Source organism: Hyperoodon ampullatus (genome assembly GCF_949752795.1).
Source record: "Hyperoodon ampullatus genome assembly, chromosome: 4".
Taxonomy (NCBI): Eukaryota; Metazoa; Chordata; class Mammalia; order Artiodactyla; family Ziphiidae; genus Hyperoodon; species Hyperoodon ampullatus.
Window position 1 is genome coordinate 109041191 of NC_136917.1, and position 21548 is coordinate 109062738.

The 21548-nt window shown below is 36.8% G+C and overlaps 1 protein-coding gene across 2 annotated transcripts in view; it reads left to right on the plus strand.

The window, feature by feature from the left end:
- EDIL3 (EGF like repeats and discoidin domains 3) overlaps positions 1–14500 on the plus strand; it is a gene marked incomplete at both ends in the record, with an annotated part of 432654 nt that extends 418154 nt beyond the window's left edge. For both annotated transcript variants that reach the window (XM_079703476.1, XM_079703477.1), the window contains one exon: positions 14351–14500. In XM_079703476.1, the coding sequence (XP_079559602.1) occupies positions 14351–14500 (150 nt within the window). The remainder of the gene's footprint in view (positions 1–14350) is intronic.
- Between the last annotated feature and the right edge of the window lie 7048 nt (positions 14501–21548).

Below are 21548 nucleotides of genomic sequence, written 5' to 3' on the forward strand. Positions count from 1 at the left end.
ATGTGAAAGCACTTTTCCAGAATTTTTACAGATTTTATATAAAGTTAACTAAAAATACTGAGTTTGCATTCCTTTGCCAGGTAAAGCATTGAAATAGCATGCTTTAGCAGGATCTTCCTAGTGTTGGAGATAAGAAACAGCACATGTGCCACATGTTTGCACAGCAAGCACAAGATGTCATGCTAGAATTTGCAAATGTGTGCCTTGTGTTCGCTGCTGTATCATCACTGAGAGACCTCCAAAAATGAAAGTATAGTTTTAGTACTTTTAGATCCTAGTTTGGTTGATTGCAATACAGATTTAGGCTATTCTTCTGTGGGTATTTTTGGTTTTTTAATTATCCTGTTTTATGAAACTTCATTTAATTTTTTTAATGAGCACTCAAATATCTATAACTTTCACACATTAAGTCAGAAATGTCATAGCTGTATGTAGTTTCAGAGCTGTTATTCTTTCCCTCTGTGTATTCTCCATATGTGTAAAGAGATAGGTATAACTAATAATTCAACTACTGCTTTGGGGATTGATAGTTCTGTATTGAAACTTGGGCTGAAGACCAGTGATTTAAAAGAAAATTATTTCTTCCTGTATTTCCTTCCCCAAAAGTGGTAAAACACTATATTTTGAACTGTTGCAGATTTGCAATGAAAGTTAATGAATTTAAACTCTATTATGCCAAACATATACATTAAGTTCTCTAGCCGGGCTATGAAATTGGATTTTAGATTCTCTATTAACACCACAGTCTCAGTGAAGCATTTGAACCCATACATCAGAGAGATTGTCTGGAAACCATAGAATATACTCTCTTATTTTCTGCTGTTGCAATGACAACATCTTTCAAGATTTTTGGTGAGTGTTTGCATGGTATATCCTATACATGTGAGCTTTTGCTAACAGAGACATTGTTATTTACTAACACATTTCAGTCCAAAACTAATTCCTTTTTGGCCAGTGCAAGCCAGAACATTGCTGACAGTAAAATTCGTATTAAAAGAACATAGATTCAGTTATGCCAGGATGATGAATTCTAGACTTGGCACAGTTCAGTATTCCCTTCTTCAAATATTTATTCAGAAACAGCCTTTGAGATATATTTTGTGTCAAGTTGAAAAATTATTCCCCCACAAGATGGGGATGGCCCTTTGCATTCACCCTCAATGGCTCATAATCTTTCCATGGAACCAGCAGAAAGATTACCGCATCTTGTCTGTTGTGTCTATTAATGTGTCATACTCTCTTACTCTCTAGAGCTTTAGAGAAGAATATCTTTATTATGGTCTTTCCAGGGGACTTATTGTGATCATGTGAGACTGAACCAACTGAAGAAGGCCATTTTTAAAACATTCCCCTTAATTTCAGAATGTTCAATGATATGGGTTAAATATTCTGTCATGAGATAATGGAGTTTCTTTTTCCCCTTTGGGGAATTTTATTTTCAGGTTTCTCTTTGACTATGTAGGCATGTTTCTATCTAAAACAAGCTAAAAATTATCTTCCAATTGTAAGATGCCTCATAAAGCTAAAAGACAAAACGTTGAAGAGATTTTCACTATACTAGTTGAACACGGAAAAAATATAAATATAAAACAGAATGAATAATAAATGTTCAGAATCTATAGGTTAAAAATGGTAAAATGTTCAAGTTTAAATATTATAAATACATTAATTTCTCTCAAAGTAATTTAAAATTTAATGCCATTCCTATCAGCATCCCAGTGTTTTGCTTTTCTTTTTTTTCTTCATTTTTAACATACCTTATATGCTTACATTTACTAGCTTCAGTTTTTAAATTTAATTTTATATTGGAATATACAATGTTGTGTTAGTTTCAGGTGTACAGCAAGGAGACTTAGTTATACATATACATATATTTATTCTTCTTCAAGTTCTTTTCACATTTAGGTTATTACAGAATAATGAGCAAAGTTTCCAGTGCTATACAGTAGGTCCTTGTTGATTATCTATTTGAAATATAGCCGTGTGTATATGTCAATCCCAAACTCCCAATGTATCCCTCCCTACCACCCTTTCCCCCTGGAAACCATAAGTAAGTTCATTCTCTAAGTCTGTGAGTCTGTGTGTTGTAAATAAGTTCATTTGTAACATTTTTTTTTCAGATTCCATATAAAAGTAATATCATATGATATTTGTCTTTCTCTGTCTGACTGACTTCACTTAGTATGATAATCTCCAGGTCCATCTATGTTGCTGCAAATGGCATTATTTCATTCTTTTTCATAGCTAAGTAATATTCCATTGTATGTATATACCACTTCTTCTTTATCCATTCCTTGTCAATGGACATTTAGGTTGCTTCCATGTTGTGGTGATTGTAAAGAGTGCTGCAGTGAACATTGGGGTGCATGTATCCTTTCAAACCATGGTTTTCTCTGGATATAAGCCCAGGAGTGAGATTGATGGAACACATGGTAGCTCTATTTTTAGTTTTTCTAAGGAACCTCCATACTGTACTCTGTGGTGGCTGTGACAGTTTACATTCCCACCAGCAGTGTAGGAGGGTTCCCTTTTCTCCACACCCTCTCCAGCATTTATTGTTTGCACACATTTTGATGATGGCCATTCTGACTGGTGTGAGATGATATCTCATTGTAGATTTCATTGGCATTTCTCTAATAATTAGTGATGTTGAGCATCTTTTCATGTGCCTCTTGGTCACCTGTATGCCTTCTTTGGAGAAATGTCTGTTTAAGTCTTCTGCCCAGTTTTTGAATAGGTTGTTTGTTGGGGGTTTTTTGTTTGTTTGTTTGTTTTTACATCTTTATTGGAGTATAATTGCTTTACAATGGTGTGTTAGTTTCTACTTTATAACAAAGTGAATCAGTTATACATATACATATGTTCCCATACCTCTTCCCTCTTGCATCTCCCTCCCTCCCACCCTCCCTATCCCACCCTTCTAGGTGGTCACAAAGCACCGAGCTGATCTCCCTGTGCTATGCAGCTGCTTCCCACTAGCTATCTATTTTACGTTTGGTAGTATATATACGTCCATGCCACTCTCTCACTTTGTCACAGCTTACCCTTCCCCCTCCCCATATCCTCAAGTCCATACTCTAGTAGGTCTGTGTCTTTATTCCTGTCTTACCCCTAGGTTCTTCATGACATTTATTTTCTTAGATTCCATATATATGTGTTAGCGTACGGTATTTGGCTTTCTCTTTCTGACTTATTCACCCTGTATGACAGACTCTAGGTCCATCCACCTCACTACAAATAACTCAACTTCATTTCTTTTTATGGCTGAGTAATATTCCATTGTATATATGTGCTACATCTTCTTTATCCATTCATCCGATGATGGGCACTTAGGTTGTTTCCATCTCCTGGCTATTGTAAATAGAGCTGCAATGAACATTTTGGTAATTACTCTTTTTGACTTATGGTTTTCTCAGGGTATATACCCAGTAGTGGGATTGCAGGGTCATATGATAGTTCTATTTGTAGTTTTTTAAGGAACCTCCATACTGTTCTCCATAGTGGCTGTACCAATTCACATTCCCACCAGCAGTGCAAGAGTGTCCCCTTTTCTCAACACCCTCTCCAGCATTTATTGTTTCTAGATTTTTTGATGGCCATTCTGACTGGTGTGAGATGATACCTCACTGTAGTTTTGATTTGCATTTCTCTAATGATTAATGATGTTGAGCATTCTTTGATGTGTTTGTTGGCAATCTGTATATCTTCTTTGGAGAAATGTCTATTTAGGTCTTCTGCCCATATTTGGATTGGGTTGTTTGATTTTTTGGTATTGAGCTGCATGAGCTGCTTGGAAACTTTGGAGATTAATCCTTTGTCAGTTGCTTCATTTGCAAATATTTTCTCCCATTCTGAGGGTTGTCCTTTCATCTTGTTTATGGTTTCCTTTGCTGTGCAAAAGCTTTGAAGTTTCACTAGGTCCCATTTATTTATTGATTGATTGATTTTTCCATTTCTCTAGGAGGTGGGTCAAAAAGGATCTTGCTGTGATTTATGTCATAGACTGTTCTGCCTATATTTTCCTCTAAGAGTTTGATAGTTTGTGGCCTTACACTTATGTCTTTAATCCATTTTGAGCCTATTTTTGTGTATGGTATTAGGGAGTGTTCTAATCTCACACTTTTACATGTAGCTGTCCACTTTTCCCAGCACCACTTATTGAAGAGGCTGTCCTTTCTCCACTGTACATTCCTGCCTCCTTTTTCAAAGATAAGGTGACCATATGTGCGTGGGTGAATCTCTGGGCTTTCTATCCTGTTCCACTGATCTATATTTCTGTTTTTGTGCCAGTACCATACTGTCTTGATGACTATAGGTTTGTAGTATAGTCTGAAGTCAGGAAGCCTGGTTCCTCCAGCTCCATTTTTCGTTCTCAAGATTGCTTTGGCAATTCAGGATCTTTTGTGTTTCCATACAAATTGTGAAGTTTTTTGCTGTAGTTCTGTGAAAAATGCCAGTGGTAGTAAGACAGGGATTGGATTGAATCTGTAGATTACTTTGGGTAGTAGAGTCATTTTCACAATGTTGATTCTTCCAATCCAAGAACATGGTATATCTCTCCATCTATTTGTATCATCTTTAATTTCTTTCATCAGTGTCTTATAATTTTCTGCATACAGGTCTTTTGTCTCCTTAGGTAGGTTTATTCCTAGCTATTTTTTTCTTTTTGTTGCAATGGTAAATGGTAGTGTTTTCTTGATTTCACTTTCAGATTTTTCATCATTAGTGTATAGGAATGCCAGAGATTTCTGTGCATTAATTTTGTATCCTGCTACTTTACCAAATTCATTGATTAGCTCTAGTAATTTTCTGGTAGCATCTTTAGGATTCTCTATGTAGACTATCATGTCATCTGCAAACAGTGACAGCTTTACTTCTTCTTTTCCGATTTGGATTCCTTTTATTTCCTTTTCTTCTCTGACCACTGTAGCTAAAACATCCAAAACTATGTTGAATAAGAGTGGTGAGACTGGGCAACCTTGTCTTGTTCCTGATCTTAGTGGAAAAGCATTCAGTTTTTCACCATTGAGGACGATGTTGGCTGTTGGTTTGTCATATATTGCCTATATTATGTTGAGGAAAGTTCCCTCTATGCCTACTTTCTGGAGGGTTTTTATCATAAATGGGTGTTGAATTTTGTCAAAAGCTTTCTCTGCAACTATTGAGATGACCATATGGTTTTTCTCCTTCAATTTTTTAATATGGTGTGTCACATTGATTGATTCATGTATATTGAAGAATCCTTGCATTCCTGGAATAAACTCCACTTGATCATGGTGTATGATCCATTAATGTGTTGTTGGATTGTGTTTGCTAGTATTTTGTTGAGGATTTTTGCATCTATGTTCATCAGTGATATTGGCCTGTAGTTTTCTTTCTTTGTGACATCCTTGTCTGGTTTTGGTATCAGGGTGATGGTAGCCTTGTAGAATGAGTTTGGGAGTGTTCCTCCCTCTGCTATATTTTGGAAGAGTTTGAGAAGGATAGGTGTTAGCTCTTCTCTAAATGTTTGATAGAATTCGCCTGTGATGCCATCTGGCCCTGGGCTTTTGTTTGTTGGAAGATTTTTAATCACAGTTTCAATTTCAGTGCTTGTGATTGGCCTGTTCATATTTTCTATCTCTTCTTGATTCAGTCTTGGCAGGTTGTGCATTTCTAAGAATTTGTTCATTTCTTTCAGGTTGTCCATTTTATTGGCATAGAGTTGCTTGTAGTAATCTCTCATGATCTTTTGTATTTCTTCAGTGTCAGTTGTTACTTCTCCTTTTTCATTTCTGATTCTACTGACTGGAGTTTTCTCCCTTTTTTTCTTGATCGGTCTGGCTGATGGTTTATCAATTTTGTTTATCTTCTCAAAGAAGCAGCATTTAGTTTTATTGATCTTTGCTATCATTTCCTTCATTTCTCTTACATTTATTTCTGACCTGATATTTATGATTTCTTTTCTTCTGTTAAATTTGGGGGTTTTTGTTCTTCTTTCTCTAATTGCTTTAGTTGCAAAGTTAGGTTGTTTATTCAAGATGTTTCCTGTTTCTTAAGGTAGGATTTAGAACTGCTTTTGCTGCATCCCATAGGATTTGGGTCGTTGTGTCTCCATTGTCATTTGTTTCTAGGTATTTTTTGATTTCCTCTTTGATTTCTTCAGTGATCACTTCGTTATTAAGGAGTGTATTGTTTAGTCTCCATGTGTTTGTATTTTTTACAGATCTTTTCCTGTAATTGATATCTAGTCTCATAGCATTGTGATCAGAAAAGATACTTGATACAATTTCAATGTTCTTAAATTTACCAAGGCTTGATTTGTGACCCAACATATGATGTATCCTGGAGAATGTTCCATGAGCACTTGAGAAAAATGTGTATTCTGTTGTTTTTGGGTGGAATGTCCTATAAATGTCAATTAAGTCCATCTTGTTTAATGTATCATTTAAAGCTTGTGTTTCCTTATTTATTTTCATTTTGGATGATCTGTCCATTGGTGAAAGTGGGGTGTTAAAGTCCCCTACTATGATTGTGTTACTGTCGATTTCTCCTTTTATGGCTGTTAGTATTTGCCTTATATATTGAGGTGCTCTTATGTTGGGTGCATAAATATTTACAATTGTTATATCTTCTTCTTGGATCGATCACTTTATCATTATGTAGTGTCCTTCTTTGTCTCTTCTAATAGTCTTTATTTTAAAGTCCATTTTTTCTGATATGAGAATTGCTACTCCAGCTTTCTTTTGGTTTCCATTTGCATGGAATATCTTTTTCCATCCCCTTACTTTCAGTCTGTATGTGTCTCTAGGTCTGAAGTGGGTCTCTTGTAGACAGCATATATATGGGTCTCGTTTTTGTATCCATTCAGCCAATCTGTGGCTTTTGGTGGGAGCATTTAATCCATTTACATTCAAGGTAATTATCGATATGTATATTCCTATTCCCATTTTCTTAATTGTTTTGGGTTTGTTATTGTAGGTGTTTTCCTTCTCTTGTGTTTCTTTCCTAGAGAAGATCCTTTAGCATTTGTTGTAAAGCTGGTTTGGTGATGCTGAACTCTCTCAGCTTTTCCTTGTCTGTAAAGGTTTTAATTTCTCCATCAAATCTGAATGAGATCCTTGCTGGGTAGAGTAATCTTGGTTGTAGGTTTTTCTCCTTCATCACTTTAAATATGTCCTGCCTGTCCCTTCTGGCTTGCAGAGTTTCTGCTGAAAGATCAGCTGTTAGCCTTATGGGGATTCCCTTGTGTGCTATTTGTTGTTTTTCCCTTGATGCTTTTAATATGTTTTCTTTGTATTTAATTTTTGACAGTTTGATTAATATGTGTCTTGGCATATTTCTCCTTGGATTTGTCCTATAGGGGACTCTCTGTGCTTCCTGGACTTGATTAACTATTTCCTTTCCCATATTAGGGAAGTTTTCAACTATAATCTCTTCAAATATTTTCTCAGTCCCTTTCTTTTTCTCTTCCTCTTCTGGAACCCCTATAATTCAAATGTTGGTGCATTTAATGTTGTCCCAGAAGTCTCTGAGACTGTCCTCAGTTCTTTTCATTCTCTTTCCTTTATTCTGCTCTGCAGTAGTTATTTCCAATATTTTATCTTCCAGGTAACTTATCCGTTCTTTTGCCTCAGTTATTCTACTATTGATCCCTTCTAGAGTATTTTTAATTTCATTTATTGTGTTGTTGCTTGTTTCATCTTTAGTTCTTCTAGCTCTTTGTTAAATGTTTCTTGCATTTTTCTCGATTTTCAAGATTTTGGATCATCTTTACTATCATTATTCTGAATTCTTTTTCACGTAGACTGCCTATTTCCTCTTCATTTGCTAGGTCTGGTGGGTTTTTATCTTGCTCCTTCATCTGCTGTGTGGTTTTCTGTCTTCTCATTTTCCTTATCTTACTGTGTTTGGGGTCTCCTTTTTGCAGGCTGCAGGTTCATAGTTCCCATTGTTTTTGGTGTCTGTCCCCAGTGGCTAAAGTTGTTTCACTGGGTTGTGTAGGCTTCCTGGTGGAGGGGACTAGTACCTGTGTTCTGGTGGATGAGGCTGGATCTTGTCTTTCTGGTGGGCAGGTCCATGTCTGGTGGTGTGTTTTGGGGTTTCTGTGGACTTATGATTTTAGGCAGCCTCTCTGCTAATGGGTGGGGTTGTGTTCTTGTCTTGCTAGTTGTTTGGCTTAGGGTGTCCAGCACTGTAGCTTTCTGGTCCTTGAGTGCAGCTGGGTGTTGGTGTTGAGATGGAGATCTCTGGGAGATTTTTGCCTTTTGATATTATGTGGAGCTGGGAGGTCTTTTGTTGACCAGTGTCATGTCCTGAAGTTGGCTCTTATAAACAGGAGAAGAAAGAAAGAAAGAAAAAGAGAGAGAGAGGGAGGGAGGGACGAAGGAAGGAAGGAAAGAAAGAAAGAAGGAAAGAGAGACTGGGGGAGAGAGAGAGAAAGAAAGAAAGAAGATAAAATAAAATAAAGATAAAGTTATTAAAATAAAAAATAATTAAGAAAAAAAAATTTTAAGTAAAAAACAAACAAAACAAAACGGACAGATAGAACTCTAGGACAAATGGTGAAAGCAAAGCTATACAGACAAAATCTCACACAGAATCATACACATACACACTCACAAAAAGAGGAAAAGGGGAAAAAGTAATAAATCGTGCTCTCAAAGTCCACCTCCTCAATTTGGGATGATTTGTTGTGTACTCAGATATTCCACAGATGCAGGGTACATCAAGTTGATTGTGGAGATTTAATCCGCTGCTCCTGAGGCTGCTGGGAGAGATTTCCCTTTCTCTTCTTTGTTCGCACAGCTCCCCAGGCTCAGCTTTGGATTTGGCCACGCCTCTGCATGTAGCTCGCTGGAAGGCATCTGTTCTTCGCTCAGACAGGACGGGGTTAAAGGAGCAGCTGAATCAGGGGCTCTGGCTCACCCAGGCTGGGGAGAGGGAGGGGCACGATGGGCGGCGAGCCTGCAGCGGCAGAGGCCGGCGGGACATTGCATCAGCCTGAGGCATGCCATGCGTTCTCCCAGGGAAATTGTCCCTGGATCCCGGGACCCTGGCAGTGGCGGACTGCATAGGCTCCCCAGAAGGGAGGTGTGGATAGTGACCTGTGCTCACACACAGGTTTCTTGGTGGCGGCAGCAGCATCCTTAGCGTCTCATGCCCATCTCTGAGGTCCGCACTGTTAGCTGCGGCTTGCGCCCGTCTCTGGAGCTCCTTTAAGCAGTGCTTTTAATCCCCTTTCCTCGCGCACCAGGAAACAAAGAGGGAAGACAAAGTCTCTTGCCTCTTCGGCAGGTCCAGACTTTTCCCCGGACTAGCCGTGGTGCACTAACCCCTTCAGGCTGTGTTCACGCCGCCAACGCCAGTCCCCTCCCTGCGCTCTGACAGAAGCCCAAGCCTCAGCTCCGAGACCCGCCTGCCCCGGCGGGTGAGCAGACAAGCCTCTTGGGCTGGTGATTGCCGGTCATCACCAATCCTCTGTGCGGGAATCTCTCCACTTTGCCCTCTGCACCCCTGTTGCTACGCTCTCCTCCACGGCCCTGAAGCTTCCCCCCTCCGCCACCCACAGTCTCCGCCCGCAAAGGGGCTTCCTAGTGTGTGGAAACCTTTCCTCCTTCACAGCTCCCTTCCACTGGTGCAGGTCCTGTCCCTATTGTTTTGTCTCTGTTTATTCTTTTTTCTTTTGCCCTATCTAGGTACCTGGGGAGTTTTTTGCCTTTTGGGAGGTCTGAGGTCTTCTGCCAGCGTTCAGTAGGTGTTCTGTAGGAGTTGTTCCACGTGTATTTCTGATGTATCTGTGGGGAGGAAGGTGATCTCCGCGTCTTACTCTTCCGCCATCTTCCAGTTTTTTGTTTTTTTGACATTGAGCTACATGAGCTCTTTGTAAATTTTGGAGATTAATCCCTTTTCTGTCACAGCATTTGCAAATATTTTCTCCCATTCCGTGGGTTGTATTTTCATTCTGTTTATGGTTTCCTTTGCTGTGCAAAAGCTTTTAAGATTAATTAGGTCCCAGTTGTTTATTTTTGTTTTCATTATGCTAGGAGATGGATTAAAAAAGATACTGCTGGAATTTATGTCAAAGAATGTTCTGCCTAGTTTCTCCCCTAAGAGTATTATAGTATCCAGACTTACATTTAGGTCCTTAATCCATTTTGAGTTTATTTTTATGCATGGTGTTAAAGAATGTTCTAATTTCATTTTTTTACTTGTAGCTGTCCATTTATCCCAACACCATTTATTGAAGAGACTGTCTTTTCTCCACTGCACTGTATATTCTTGCCTCCTTTGTCGTAGATTAATTGACCATAGGTGCATGGGTTTATTTCTGGGCTGTCTATTCTATTCCATTGATCTATATTTCTGTTTTTTATGCCAGCACTGTACTGCTTTGATGACTGTACCTTTGTAGTATAGTCTGAAGTCAGGGAGCCTCATTCCTCCAGCTCTGTTTTTCTATCGCAAAATTGCTTTGCCCATTCAGGGTCTTTTATGTTTCCATACATATTTTAAAATTTATTGTTCTAGTTCTGTGAAAAATACCATTAGTAATTTGATAGGGATTGCAGTGAATCTATAGATCGCCTTGGGTAGTATAGTCATTTTCACAATATTGATTCTTCCAATCCTAGAATATGGTATATCTTTCCATCTGTTTCTGTCATCTTCTATTTCTTTCATCAGCATCTTACAGTTTTTGGAATACAGGTCTCTTGCCTCCTTAGGTAGGTTTATTCCTAGGTATTTTATTCTTTTTGAAGCAATAGTAAATGGTATTATTTCCTTAATTCCTCTTTCTGATCTTTCATTGTTAGTGTGTAGAAATACAACAGATTTCTCTGTATTAATTTTGTATCCTGTAACTTTACCAAATTTAACCTCCAGGTGTTCGTGTTTTTTACAGGTTTCTTTTTCCTGTAATTGATTTCTAATCTCATAGCTTTGTAGTTGGAAAAGATGCTTGATATGATTTCAATTTTCTTAAATTTACCAACACTTTATTTGTGTCTCAGTATGTGATCTATCCTGGAGAATGTTCCATGTACATTTGAGAAGAAAGTGTATTCTGCTGTTTTCAGATGGAATGTCCTATAATTGAGCCTATCTGGTCTAATGTGTCACTTAAGCCTTCTGTCTCCTTATTGATTTTCAATCTGGATGATCTGTCCATTGATGAAAGTGGGGTATTAAAGTTCCCCACTATTATTGTGTTACTGTTGATTTCTCCTTTTATAGATTTTAGCATTTGCCTTATATATTGAGGTGCTCCTATGTTTGCGGCACATGTATTTACAATTATTATATCTTCTTCTTGGATTCCTTGATCATTATGTAGTGTCCTTCTTTGTCTCTTGTAACAGTCTTTATTTTAAAGTCTATTTTGTCTGATATGAGTATTGCTGCTCCAGCTTTCGTTTGATTCACATTTGCATGGAATACCTTTTTCCATCTCCTCACTGTCAGTCTATATGTGTCCCTAGATCTGAAGTGGGTCTCTCTTAGACAGCATATATATGGGTCTTGTTTTTGTATCCATTCAGCCAGTCTATGTCTTTTAGTTGGAGCATTTGATCTGTTTATGCTTAAGGTAATTATTGATATGTATGTTCTAACTGCCATTTGGTTAATTGTTTTGGTTTTCTTTTTGTAGGTCTTTTTTCTTCCCTTCCTCGCTTGTTCTCTTCTTTTGTTATCTGATGACTGACTTTAGTGCTGTGTTTAGACTCATTTTTCTTTTGTGTGTGTGTACCTATTGTGGATTTTCAGTTTGCAGTGACCATGAGGTTTTGATAAAGGCAGTCTGTATATAAACAAGATTGTTTAAGTTGCTGGTCTTTTAATTTCAAGTACATTTCCAGTATCCTGCATTTGTACTCTCCTTTTCTCACGATTGCTGGCTTTGATATCATATTTGTGTGTGGATGATTTCCTACTTCTACTGTATGTTTGCCTTTACCTCTGAGCTTTCCCATTTATAATTTTCTCATTTGTAGTTGTGGCCTTTTCTTTTCCACCTAGAGAAGTTCCTTTAGCATTTGTTGCAAAGCTGGTCTGGTGGTGCTAAATAATCTTAGCTTTGCTTGTCTGTAAAGCTTTTGACTTCTCTGTTGAATCTGAATGAGAGCCCTGCTGGATAGAGTATTCTTGGTTGTAGGTTCTTCCCTTTCCTCACTTTATATGTATAGTGCCACTCCCTTCTAGCTTGTAGAGTTTTTGCTGAGAGATCAGCTGATTACCTTATGAGAATTCCCTTGTGTGTTATCTGTTGCTTTTCCCTCGTTGCTTTTATTATTTTTTTCTTTTATTATTTTTTTGTCATCTTGATTACTATGTGTCTTGGTGTGTTCCTCCTTAGGTGTAGCCTGCCTGGGACTCTCTGTGCTTCCTGGACTTGGGTGACTATTTCCTTTCCCACGTCAGGGAATTTTTCAGCTATTATCTCTTCAAATATTTTCTCAGGTCCTTTCTATCTCTCTTCTCCTTCTGGGACCCTTGTAATGTGAATGTTGGTGTGTTTATGTTGTCCCAGAGGTCTCTCAGGCTGTTTCATCTCTTTTCATTCTTTTTTCTTTATTCTGTTCTGCAGCAGTGATTTCCACCATTCTGTCTATCAGATCACTTATCCATTCTTCTGCTTCAGTTATTCTGCTATTGATTCCTTCTAGTATATTTTTCATTTCATTTATTCTATTATTCATCTCTGTTTGTTTCTAGGTCTTTGTTAAACATTTCTTGCATCTTTTTGATCTGTACCTCCATTCTTTTTCCAAGATCTTGGATCATCTTTACTATCATTACTCTGAATTCTTTTTTGGGTAGATTGCCTATCTGCACTTCACTTAGTTGTTCTTCTGGGGTTTTATCTTGTTCCTTCATCTAGGACATACCCTTCTGCCATCTCATTTTGTCTAATTTTCTTTGATTGATCGTTCTTTGATTGATCATTCTGCAGGCTGCTAGGTTGTAATTCTTCTTGCTTCTGCTCTCTGCCCCCTGGTGGATGAGGCTGTCTAAGAGGCTTGTGCAGGCTTCCTGGTGTGAGGGACTGGATCCTGACCACTGGTGGGTGGGCAGGGCTGTGCTCAGGAAGGCTTTAAGCAAACTGTCTGCTGATGGGTGGAGCTGTGTTTCCACCCTGTTGGTTGTTTGGCCTGAGGAGACTCAGCACTGGAGCCTACAGGCTGTTGGGTAAGACTAGGTGTGAGGAGGAAATGGCAGCCTCCAGGAGGGCTCACAGAATGAGTACTCATCAGAGCTGCCACTGCCAGTGTCTTTGTCCTGGCAATGAGCCACAGTTGCCCTCTGCCTCCACAGGAGACCCTCCAATACTAGCAGGTAGGTCTGGCCCAGTCTCTTTGGAGGTCACTCCTTTTTTCCTTGAGTCCTTGTGTGCACGAGACCTTGTGTGCATCCTCCAAGAGTGGAGTTTCTGTTTCCCCCCGTCCTATGGAATTCCTGCAGTCAAATCCTGCTGACCTTCAAAACCAGATTCCCACGGGCTCCTCCTCACAGAGGAGGAGAAAAATGGACATAAACACCTCAAAAAAGCTTTGAAACAAAAGAAGTATGAAGAAGTCATGGGATGCCAACATGTCAGAATATTATAGGTCACAAGAGTATTGTATGGATCCAGGAATTAATAGACAAGGCAAGAAAAAAGTAGTTACTAGCATTGATTGTGGTTGTCTCTTTTGATAATGGGTTAATTTTGTTCTCTATGTGAGAAGTAAGCCAAAGACATTGTGATAGAGACCGTTATGCTCACCAGATATCCACATGCTCCTCTCCATTTCCCAGCCTCCTTTGCAGTTGGGCTGAGGTCATATAATTAGTTAAGGTCAATGAGATGTATCCAGAAATGATTTAAGCTGCTTTCATACCTGTTTTTTTAAAACATCCTGTGTAATCCAACAGGTTTCTCTTTCATTGCCCCTTATGAATGTGGATGCCGCGTTTTTCAGATAAGGGTGGTAACTTGCAACAGCCTGGATCTCTGCATCACTCCTTAGAAGAAAAAACCTTCAGCAAGCTGCCTAACCAACAGCAGCCTGTGACAGAAGCAAAAAATAAATATCTGTTGCATTAAAAAAAAAAAACAAAACCTGACCTTTTAAAAAAAATGATAAATCTATGTATTCCTGCCTCAGACAGTTGAAATACATTTTCAACTTATTTAAGTCTTTAAACATTCATTGGCTAGTCAATTTAAAGATGATCATTAAAAAGAAGCTGAATTATGTCTTGAAAAATATAACAAGATTAGTTTCAAATCTCACATATGAGAAAAATGATCCAAACAAGAAAATAATAAAAATAATTCCCAAGAAAAAGAAGGCCATATGATTGATAGTCTGTTCATCTTTACTAGGTTTTCCAGGGCAATTTTGACAATGATACCCACAGAAAAAACGTCATCGACCCTCCCATCTATGCACGGCACATAAGGATCCTTCCTTGGTCTTGGTATGGGAGGATCACCCTGCGGTCGGAGCTGCTGGGCTGCACAGAGGAGGAGTGAGGAGATCCCACAGCCCTCCTCTCTATTTCCCTAAAAGTATCTCCACGGAATGAACTCTGCAAAATCTATCGGAAACTGAATGGAATTTTTCATGAAAAAGTGATCAAATTACGGTAGGTCATTAACTGTCTTCTTAAGGAGGTCTAAGCCTGCCTTTTCAAAGGTTTAATTTGATTTGTATCATTTAAATTTCTTAAGCAACATCACATTAGCTGTGAATTACTTTTCGCATTGTTTTCTGACTTCTTCATACTGGTTGAAATATATTAGGCAAAGAAAGTAGCACTCTTGATAGATAGCGAGGGTAAAAAAAAATCTCATAGTTATCAAATAAAAGCAAGAGTTGTTAGAGCTTTCATAATCAATACTCAACTTATTCTTATAAAAAGAATACTGCAATGTTAGCAATTAGTTTTTTTCCCTTCTGTAATGAGTCTATATTATCCTAATTATTTCCCTGTGCCTGACAAACACTAACCAAAATTTGAAGAAGAATCTGTAACATGCAGTACTAACTGAAATTATGATTCTCATCTTACTTTTATTTCTAATCAGAGATTATGTGATCTTTCTCTTAGTGCTATTCTATATTCTATATATTATATATTGCCTGAATAAGTCCATACTTTTCCCAATTGACTTTTGTCCTATTACTTGCCTAAAAGAAGTATCATGTGTGTGTGTGTGTGTGTATATATATACACACGCACATACATATACACATATATATACATATATATATGAAACATGATTATCAGTAGATTGAGCATATTTAGTATCAGTAGATTGAATCTGCAATTCTCTTGTTTTTGAAGGAAGCTATAGCTATGTAATCTCCAAATATTTCCTTTATAAAGGAAATACTACCATTTTGCAAAATTAACAACAAAATCACATTATGTTTCTTTACGAAAAAATTTAAATCTTTGTTTTGATGGTATTTCCATAGCCTTATCTTTACTTTAAAATAAGAGAAAAATTGTCTATTTTTTTTTTTAGCAAATATTGACATAGTGCTGCATAACTTGGCCAAGCATATTCATCATTTCTTTCTTCATCTCTGCACATCCTGTGAAACTAGAATTTTATTGAGGTTTGAAATTAGTGATGGTTTCTCAGGAAAGCACAGTGCATAGACATTTGTGAGAAGTGTTTACTAATGACAAAAACCATTTTCAGGGTGAAAATTGATTTCTATCTATTTTGCTTCAAAGGTCCTGAAAAAATAATAAGAAATTATCATAATGATTTGTTATTGATAATGAGATTTCATTGCCATTCTCTCAAATTAAGGCTCACACTGCCTCCATGAAAGTCCTCAACATCTAATTTATAAGCTTTACAAGTATTTCTTTTATAAGGCTTAGACACAGAATTACTGGGGTTTTAAATTGTGTTCTGAAAAAGAAAGTATGGTATGTGTACAAAACATTGACATCCTGTGCAACACTGCTAAGTTCTTTTTTTCCTTATTGTTTGTGCTGCATAACAGAAGCCACTAGAATGTTACTGTCTTGTCTGTCCATGTGTTAACAGCATTTCTTGATGATGTATATATGGAGTGGGTCTTCAATCATAGTGAAGAATTTAAAGAGAAAGTCAATCATAATGGCATTTTTAATAAGAGCAAAATTAGGACTGGCTGGCCACATATTTGTCCTATGCCCACATGCTTTCTACTTCAGGCTCTTATTATAAAATTGTTGATTTGAAGCATCTGAAATGGTGATCAGTTTTTAGCATCTTTCTTTCAAAAACAAAATTGCCATGTCATCAATATCATCTTTTTAAGATCATTTTAAATTAGGAATTTAAGTATTTTTAATTTGCTAAATTTTAAGGTCATGTTACAAATAATTGCTTAGCTCCCAAGCCATACACACACTCACTATGTAGCCAATGGCCCTTATTTCTTTAAAGATTTACTGTCCCACCAAATTTCTAGCCATTTTCTCTTGCAGGTTATGCACAATTCTTGATTCTTTTCAGAGTTTTTGTAATGATTTACTTTCTCAAAATTATTCATGGCTTCTTATGATGTTTGTTTTAAATTTTATTTTATTGGTAGTTTTTCAAAAAAATATTTTCAAAGGGAGTTTGTTAAAATTCTGTTACCTTTTAGAAATACATACAAATGGCTTTCTGTTGCTTGCACATTTTCTCTCTGCTCTGTTTTTCACCAACATGACATATCATGGGATATCTCTTTATCCCATGATGCCCCAAATTAATGACAACAAAGGGATTCCTACATGTGGAAATGTTAATAATTATTGTGAAATAGTATGTAGCTTTTGTGTCATTTGTATCAATGACAAAGTGAAGCAAATTTATTTAAATTCACAGTAAAACAAGGAAAATCTCATAAGAACAAGGCACAGAAGAATCACCTAGCCTTCACCATATTGAGTAACTATAATATGCTAATTTTATAATCTATGAAATTACAATTTTAAACATATCCAGTTTATCTATGTCTTATTAAAAGCATTTATCATAATCACTAATTCTAATTTTAGGGTTGACTTTCTCTTTCTGAATGGCTTCGTAAGGGTTTATGTGAATTTTGAAGACTTAGGGTACTAATGATTGTATCTTTACTAGTCAACAAATTATGAAATATATTCACTGCTGGCATCTGATGTGTCAGTAAGTACAGAAATAACAAAGACACAAATAACCTTTGCAAACTTTCAAGCTGTGTTATATTCTAATGTTGGGTTTTTTTCTTTGTATATATACTTAAATCATGTAGGATGTTGTAAAATCAGTATGACCTTGTCTTCAGAGTTAAAATAAACTTTTGAAAACCTGGGATACTTTACTTTTGAAGCAGTTGTAATCAAACAAACACATTTGTAAGAACACACAAATTGTCTGAATGTCAATACCCACTACTCCTCTTAACTACATGCTGGTTTACTTTTTCTTTATACAGAAAAATGAAACAAGCACAGGAAAAAAAAAAGGAACTCACAATAGCCTTCAAATGTACATTGATATCAGCCAAATTGGCCTTTCCAAACTTATTAAAATGTGTGCATTTCTCCTGCTTTTAGCTGTGGACATTTTATTGGAATACTAATAACCCAGTCAGTCAGTCATCTTTTTGTCTCATGCCTATTTAAAGTCTTGTGCTCCAGGATTGATCTGCCTATTGGTAAACAGATGCTATTGCTGTTACTTCTGTTGTTTAAGTACATGATTCTCAGGAGTATAATGAAGAGATCTAGTCAATAGTAAGCAATAACACAAACACTTATATTATCCAAGTAACTTTAGCTGCTGCTTAAAGAAAATCATAACACTTGGCTTCTTCATAAACCCTGTTTCAGCCTCTCTGAAAGTCACTGGTAAAATATTGAGTCTGAGTACTTCCCACTTCTAAGATATTTTCTTAAGATTCAAAAAATTTAGGAAAAAAATGTTGACTCAGTTGTGCTTCAGTGAATCTCTGATAGTTCTCATAATAAATTACATATGTTTATGTATTCATACATGTTCCTATTTAACTGCATTTTAATGTGAATGGTTCAACAGGATTCCATTGTTTGCCTAATTTTCACACACAAGCACACACAAATGTGTTTATATTAAATACAAGCAATTATATATATATATATATATATATATCTTTTTTCAATAAGGCCAATAAAGAATTATGACAACATCTATACAGGATAAAAAGTCATTGTCATATATTCAACAGAAAATTTTCAACTATGAGACTTTTAAAATTACTGGTTCAAGAACATTTCCAAGGAGGAAAGTCTGATCCTGTGGAAGTTTGACTTTAAAAATCTACTAAAGGTAACTTCATGAATGGAAAATATTCTCTCTATATAACCTAAAATTTTAAAACATACAGCACTTCAGCTTTGAGTACATGATTTTAAGTGGAGATTTTGATAAATAAACATTAACTTTTACTGTTAGAAATGCCTTGCTCTCTCTCTTCCCAAAGACTAGTTTAAAACAATATTAACAATAGAGTTAGTGTGTTACTTATTTGTGAAAAATATTGCCACAAATGTTTCTTTGAGATGCAAAAGGACCCTCTCACCTGAGCAGTTAAACCTGAGGATTAAACCACTTTGCTGGTTGAGAAATACCTGAACTACCCTGAAAGAGAATGCATTGTCATTGTCCTTACAAAGAAAGAATACCTAGGGTAAGTAGCAAGTTTTCCATTGGTTTTGAAGGGGGAAACAGGATTCCTTGATTCTACTGCAGTAAGTAGCTATGATCCATATTGGATATTTCAACATTGCCACCAAATAAAGTATTTTCCACAGTAGGCAAGTGGCACTTACTCAAAGACTTATTTCTGTTAGATGAATTTGGTAGCAGAAATAGGAAAAAATTTTTGGGAAAAGCTCATTTAGTTGTTTTTGCATATCTTGGCAGGAGTTGACTGAGCCATTTTGAAGACACTAATGCTGTGGAAATATGGCATAAGAGCATCAGCAAATGGTCACCACATGACATGATTAAGCATTGCATAGGTGACTGCCTCTAATTTAATTTTAACATCCTCAAGGGCATGAACCACACTCTTCCATATTTTCCATATTTATGTAAAGTCCCCATTAGTACCATTCATATGCCCACATAAAAATATGTTAATAATGATGATGAATGGTGACATAAGCTCAACCTGCTGCCACCTGAGAAAGAAGTAGTGGTAGTGAGACTGATGGTGCATTCAAACAATACATCCCCCACGACCAGTGTGGAAACAGCTTTGAGAGAACTTCCCTAGGCATCAGGCCAAAACACTGTAGAGGATTAACAGGAAGACTACTGGGAGTAGGCTTCATGCATGTGACACAGAAGGAATATTTTCAGTGATAAATGACTTAAATGACAAATTAAACATAGATTTACACATATTTTATAATATTCCCACTTTTTAGAAATGTAAAGAAAAAAATAATAAAAAGGACTTGCCTTTCAGGAAGAGAACCATAGCAGGCCAGCAGCTCTGGAAGAGATAATTAATACAGCACTTCTCAAGGCCAATGGCATTTTCCACCTGGACCTGGGAAAGAATTGAACAGTATATCACAAAGGAAGCACTAAATAATCAACTCCAAGAGTTTAACTTCCTCAGTTCTCAAGTTTTAGGTAATGATAGGATTTTTTTTTTAACAATAGAAGCATCCTGCTATGATCTGAAGTTATGTCCTCCCACAAATTCATATGTTGAAATCCTAACCCCCAAATGTGATGGTATAGTAGGTTGGGACTATGGTGTAGGGGATTAGTTCATGAGAGTGGAACCCTCATGAATGGGATTAGTGCTCTCATAACAGAGCCCCCTTAGATCTCCACAGCCCCTTCTACCCAGTGAAACACTAACTATGAACCTGCAAGCTGACCCTCACCAGAAAGCAACCATGCTGGTATCTTGAACTTCGACTTCACAGCTTCGAGAACTGTGAGCCATGAATTTCTGTTGTTTATAAGTTAGCCAGCCTATAGTATTTTGTTATAGCAGCCCTAATAGACTAAGACACATCCCAGAAAGGAATCTGTTTTTAGTGATATAAATACCTTCATAAGTTGTTCGGGATGTGGACTTTTAAACAATAGTAAAATGTTTTTCAAATTTCCAGTGGAGAGAAATTGGTGGGTAAGGACTAATATTTCTTTGTTTAATTAAATACATTAGGCAAGGAGAAGAGCAGAGGGGAAGGGAAGGGAGGAATAAGTCCACTGTAAAAATTCTTTCACAAAACATTTTTATTTCACTTATATTCCTGTGTATATATGTATTCTTGATCACCATGCTAATTATTTTTCTTACTCTGAATCAGCCATTAAAAGTTTGAAAGCCACTGCAACATGGTCCCTGAACAGTTTTCTAAACACATGGTACCTCTTGGCTGACAGGTATGCTGGTGGCCCAATGTGAGTTTAGAGCCAGAATTGGAGGGATCCTGTTAATAGGAGGCTTTTAGAGGCTGGATGGGGACAGAGGAGGCATGGGGTGTTGGAGGTCTAAGAGACTTTAAGAAAACAAATAAAGATACTACACAGAGAATTGTGTGAAGTTTTTCTTTGTGGTAGGCAAAGCCCTTTGTCCTTTTCCCCTTAAAATATTCTAATAAAATAAGTTTTTTCCTCTTCCATTTCATTGTTAGGGAAGATGCACCCAGGTGTTGAGTACAGCCCGAAGGTGGGTTTGTACCATGAGCAGAGGCTGCCTGTGGGGACCTGGCACTTGGGGGATTAAATAAACTGCAGATTTATAGATTGGTTTGTTTTTTTGAATAGACATTGATGCTTTTTTTTAAATGGATTTTTCTACAGTCACTTCTACTTTAAAAGTCCATAATCTGATTGCCCCCACACCATGAATCTAAACTTTTAAGCCTTTCAGAAACTCATACTACTAATTCCATGCTTGAGAGTTTTCCTACCTAAACCTAATATCACAAATACTTATAACTCCAAACAATAGCATTAGGCTGTATTTCATGACCTGTAAAATACTGAAATGTTTTCCCTTTCACTGGAGATATAAAAGCTAAATTCTTTCATAAATAACACTGTAGAAACTACTAAATTAATATTAAGAGAAGATTAAGACTAACCAACCTCTTTTTAAAATCCTTCTTTGAATACAATCATACCTCAAGAAACAAGAAAAATCTCAAATAAACAACCTAACCTACACCTAAAGCAATTAGAGAAAGAAGAATAAACAAAACCCAAAGTTAGTAGAAGGAAAGAAACCATAAAGATCAGATCAGAAATCAATGAAATAGAGACAAAGAAAACAATAGAAAAGATCAATAAAACTAAGAGTTGGTTCTTTGAGAAGATAAGCAAAATTGATAAACCTTTAGCCAGACTCATCAAGAAAAAATGGGAGAGGACTCAAATCAATAAAATTAGAAATGAAAAAGGAGACATTATAACTGACATCACAGAAATACAAAGAATCATAAGAGACTACTACAAGCAACAATATGCCAATAAAATGGACAACCTGGAAAAAATGGACAAATTCTCAGAAAGGTACAGTCCCTCAAGACTGAAC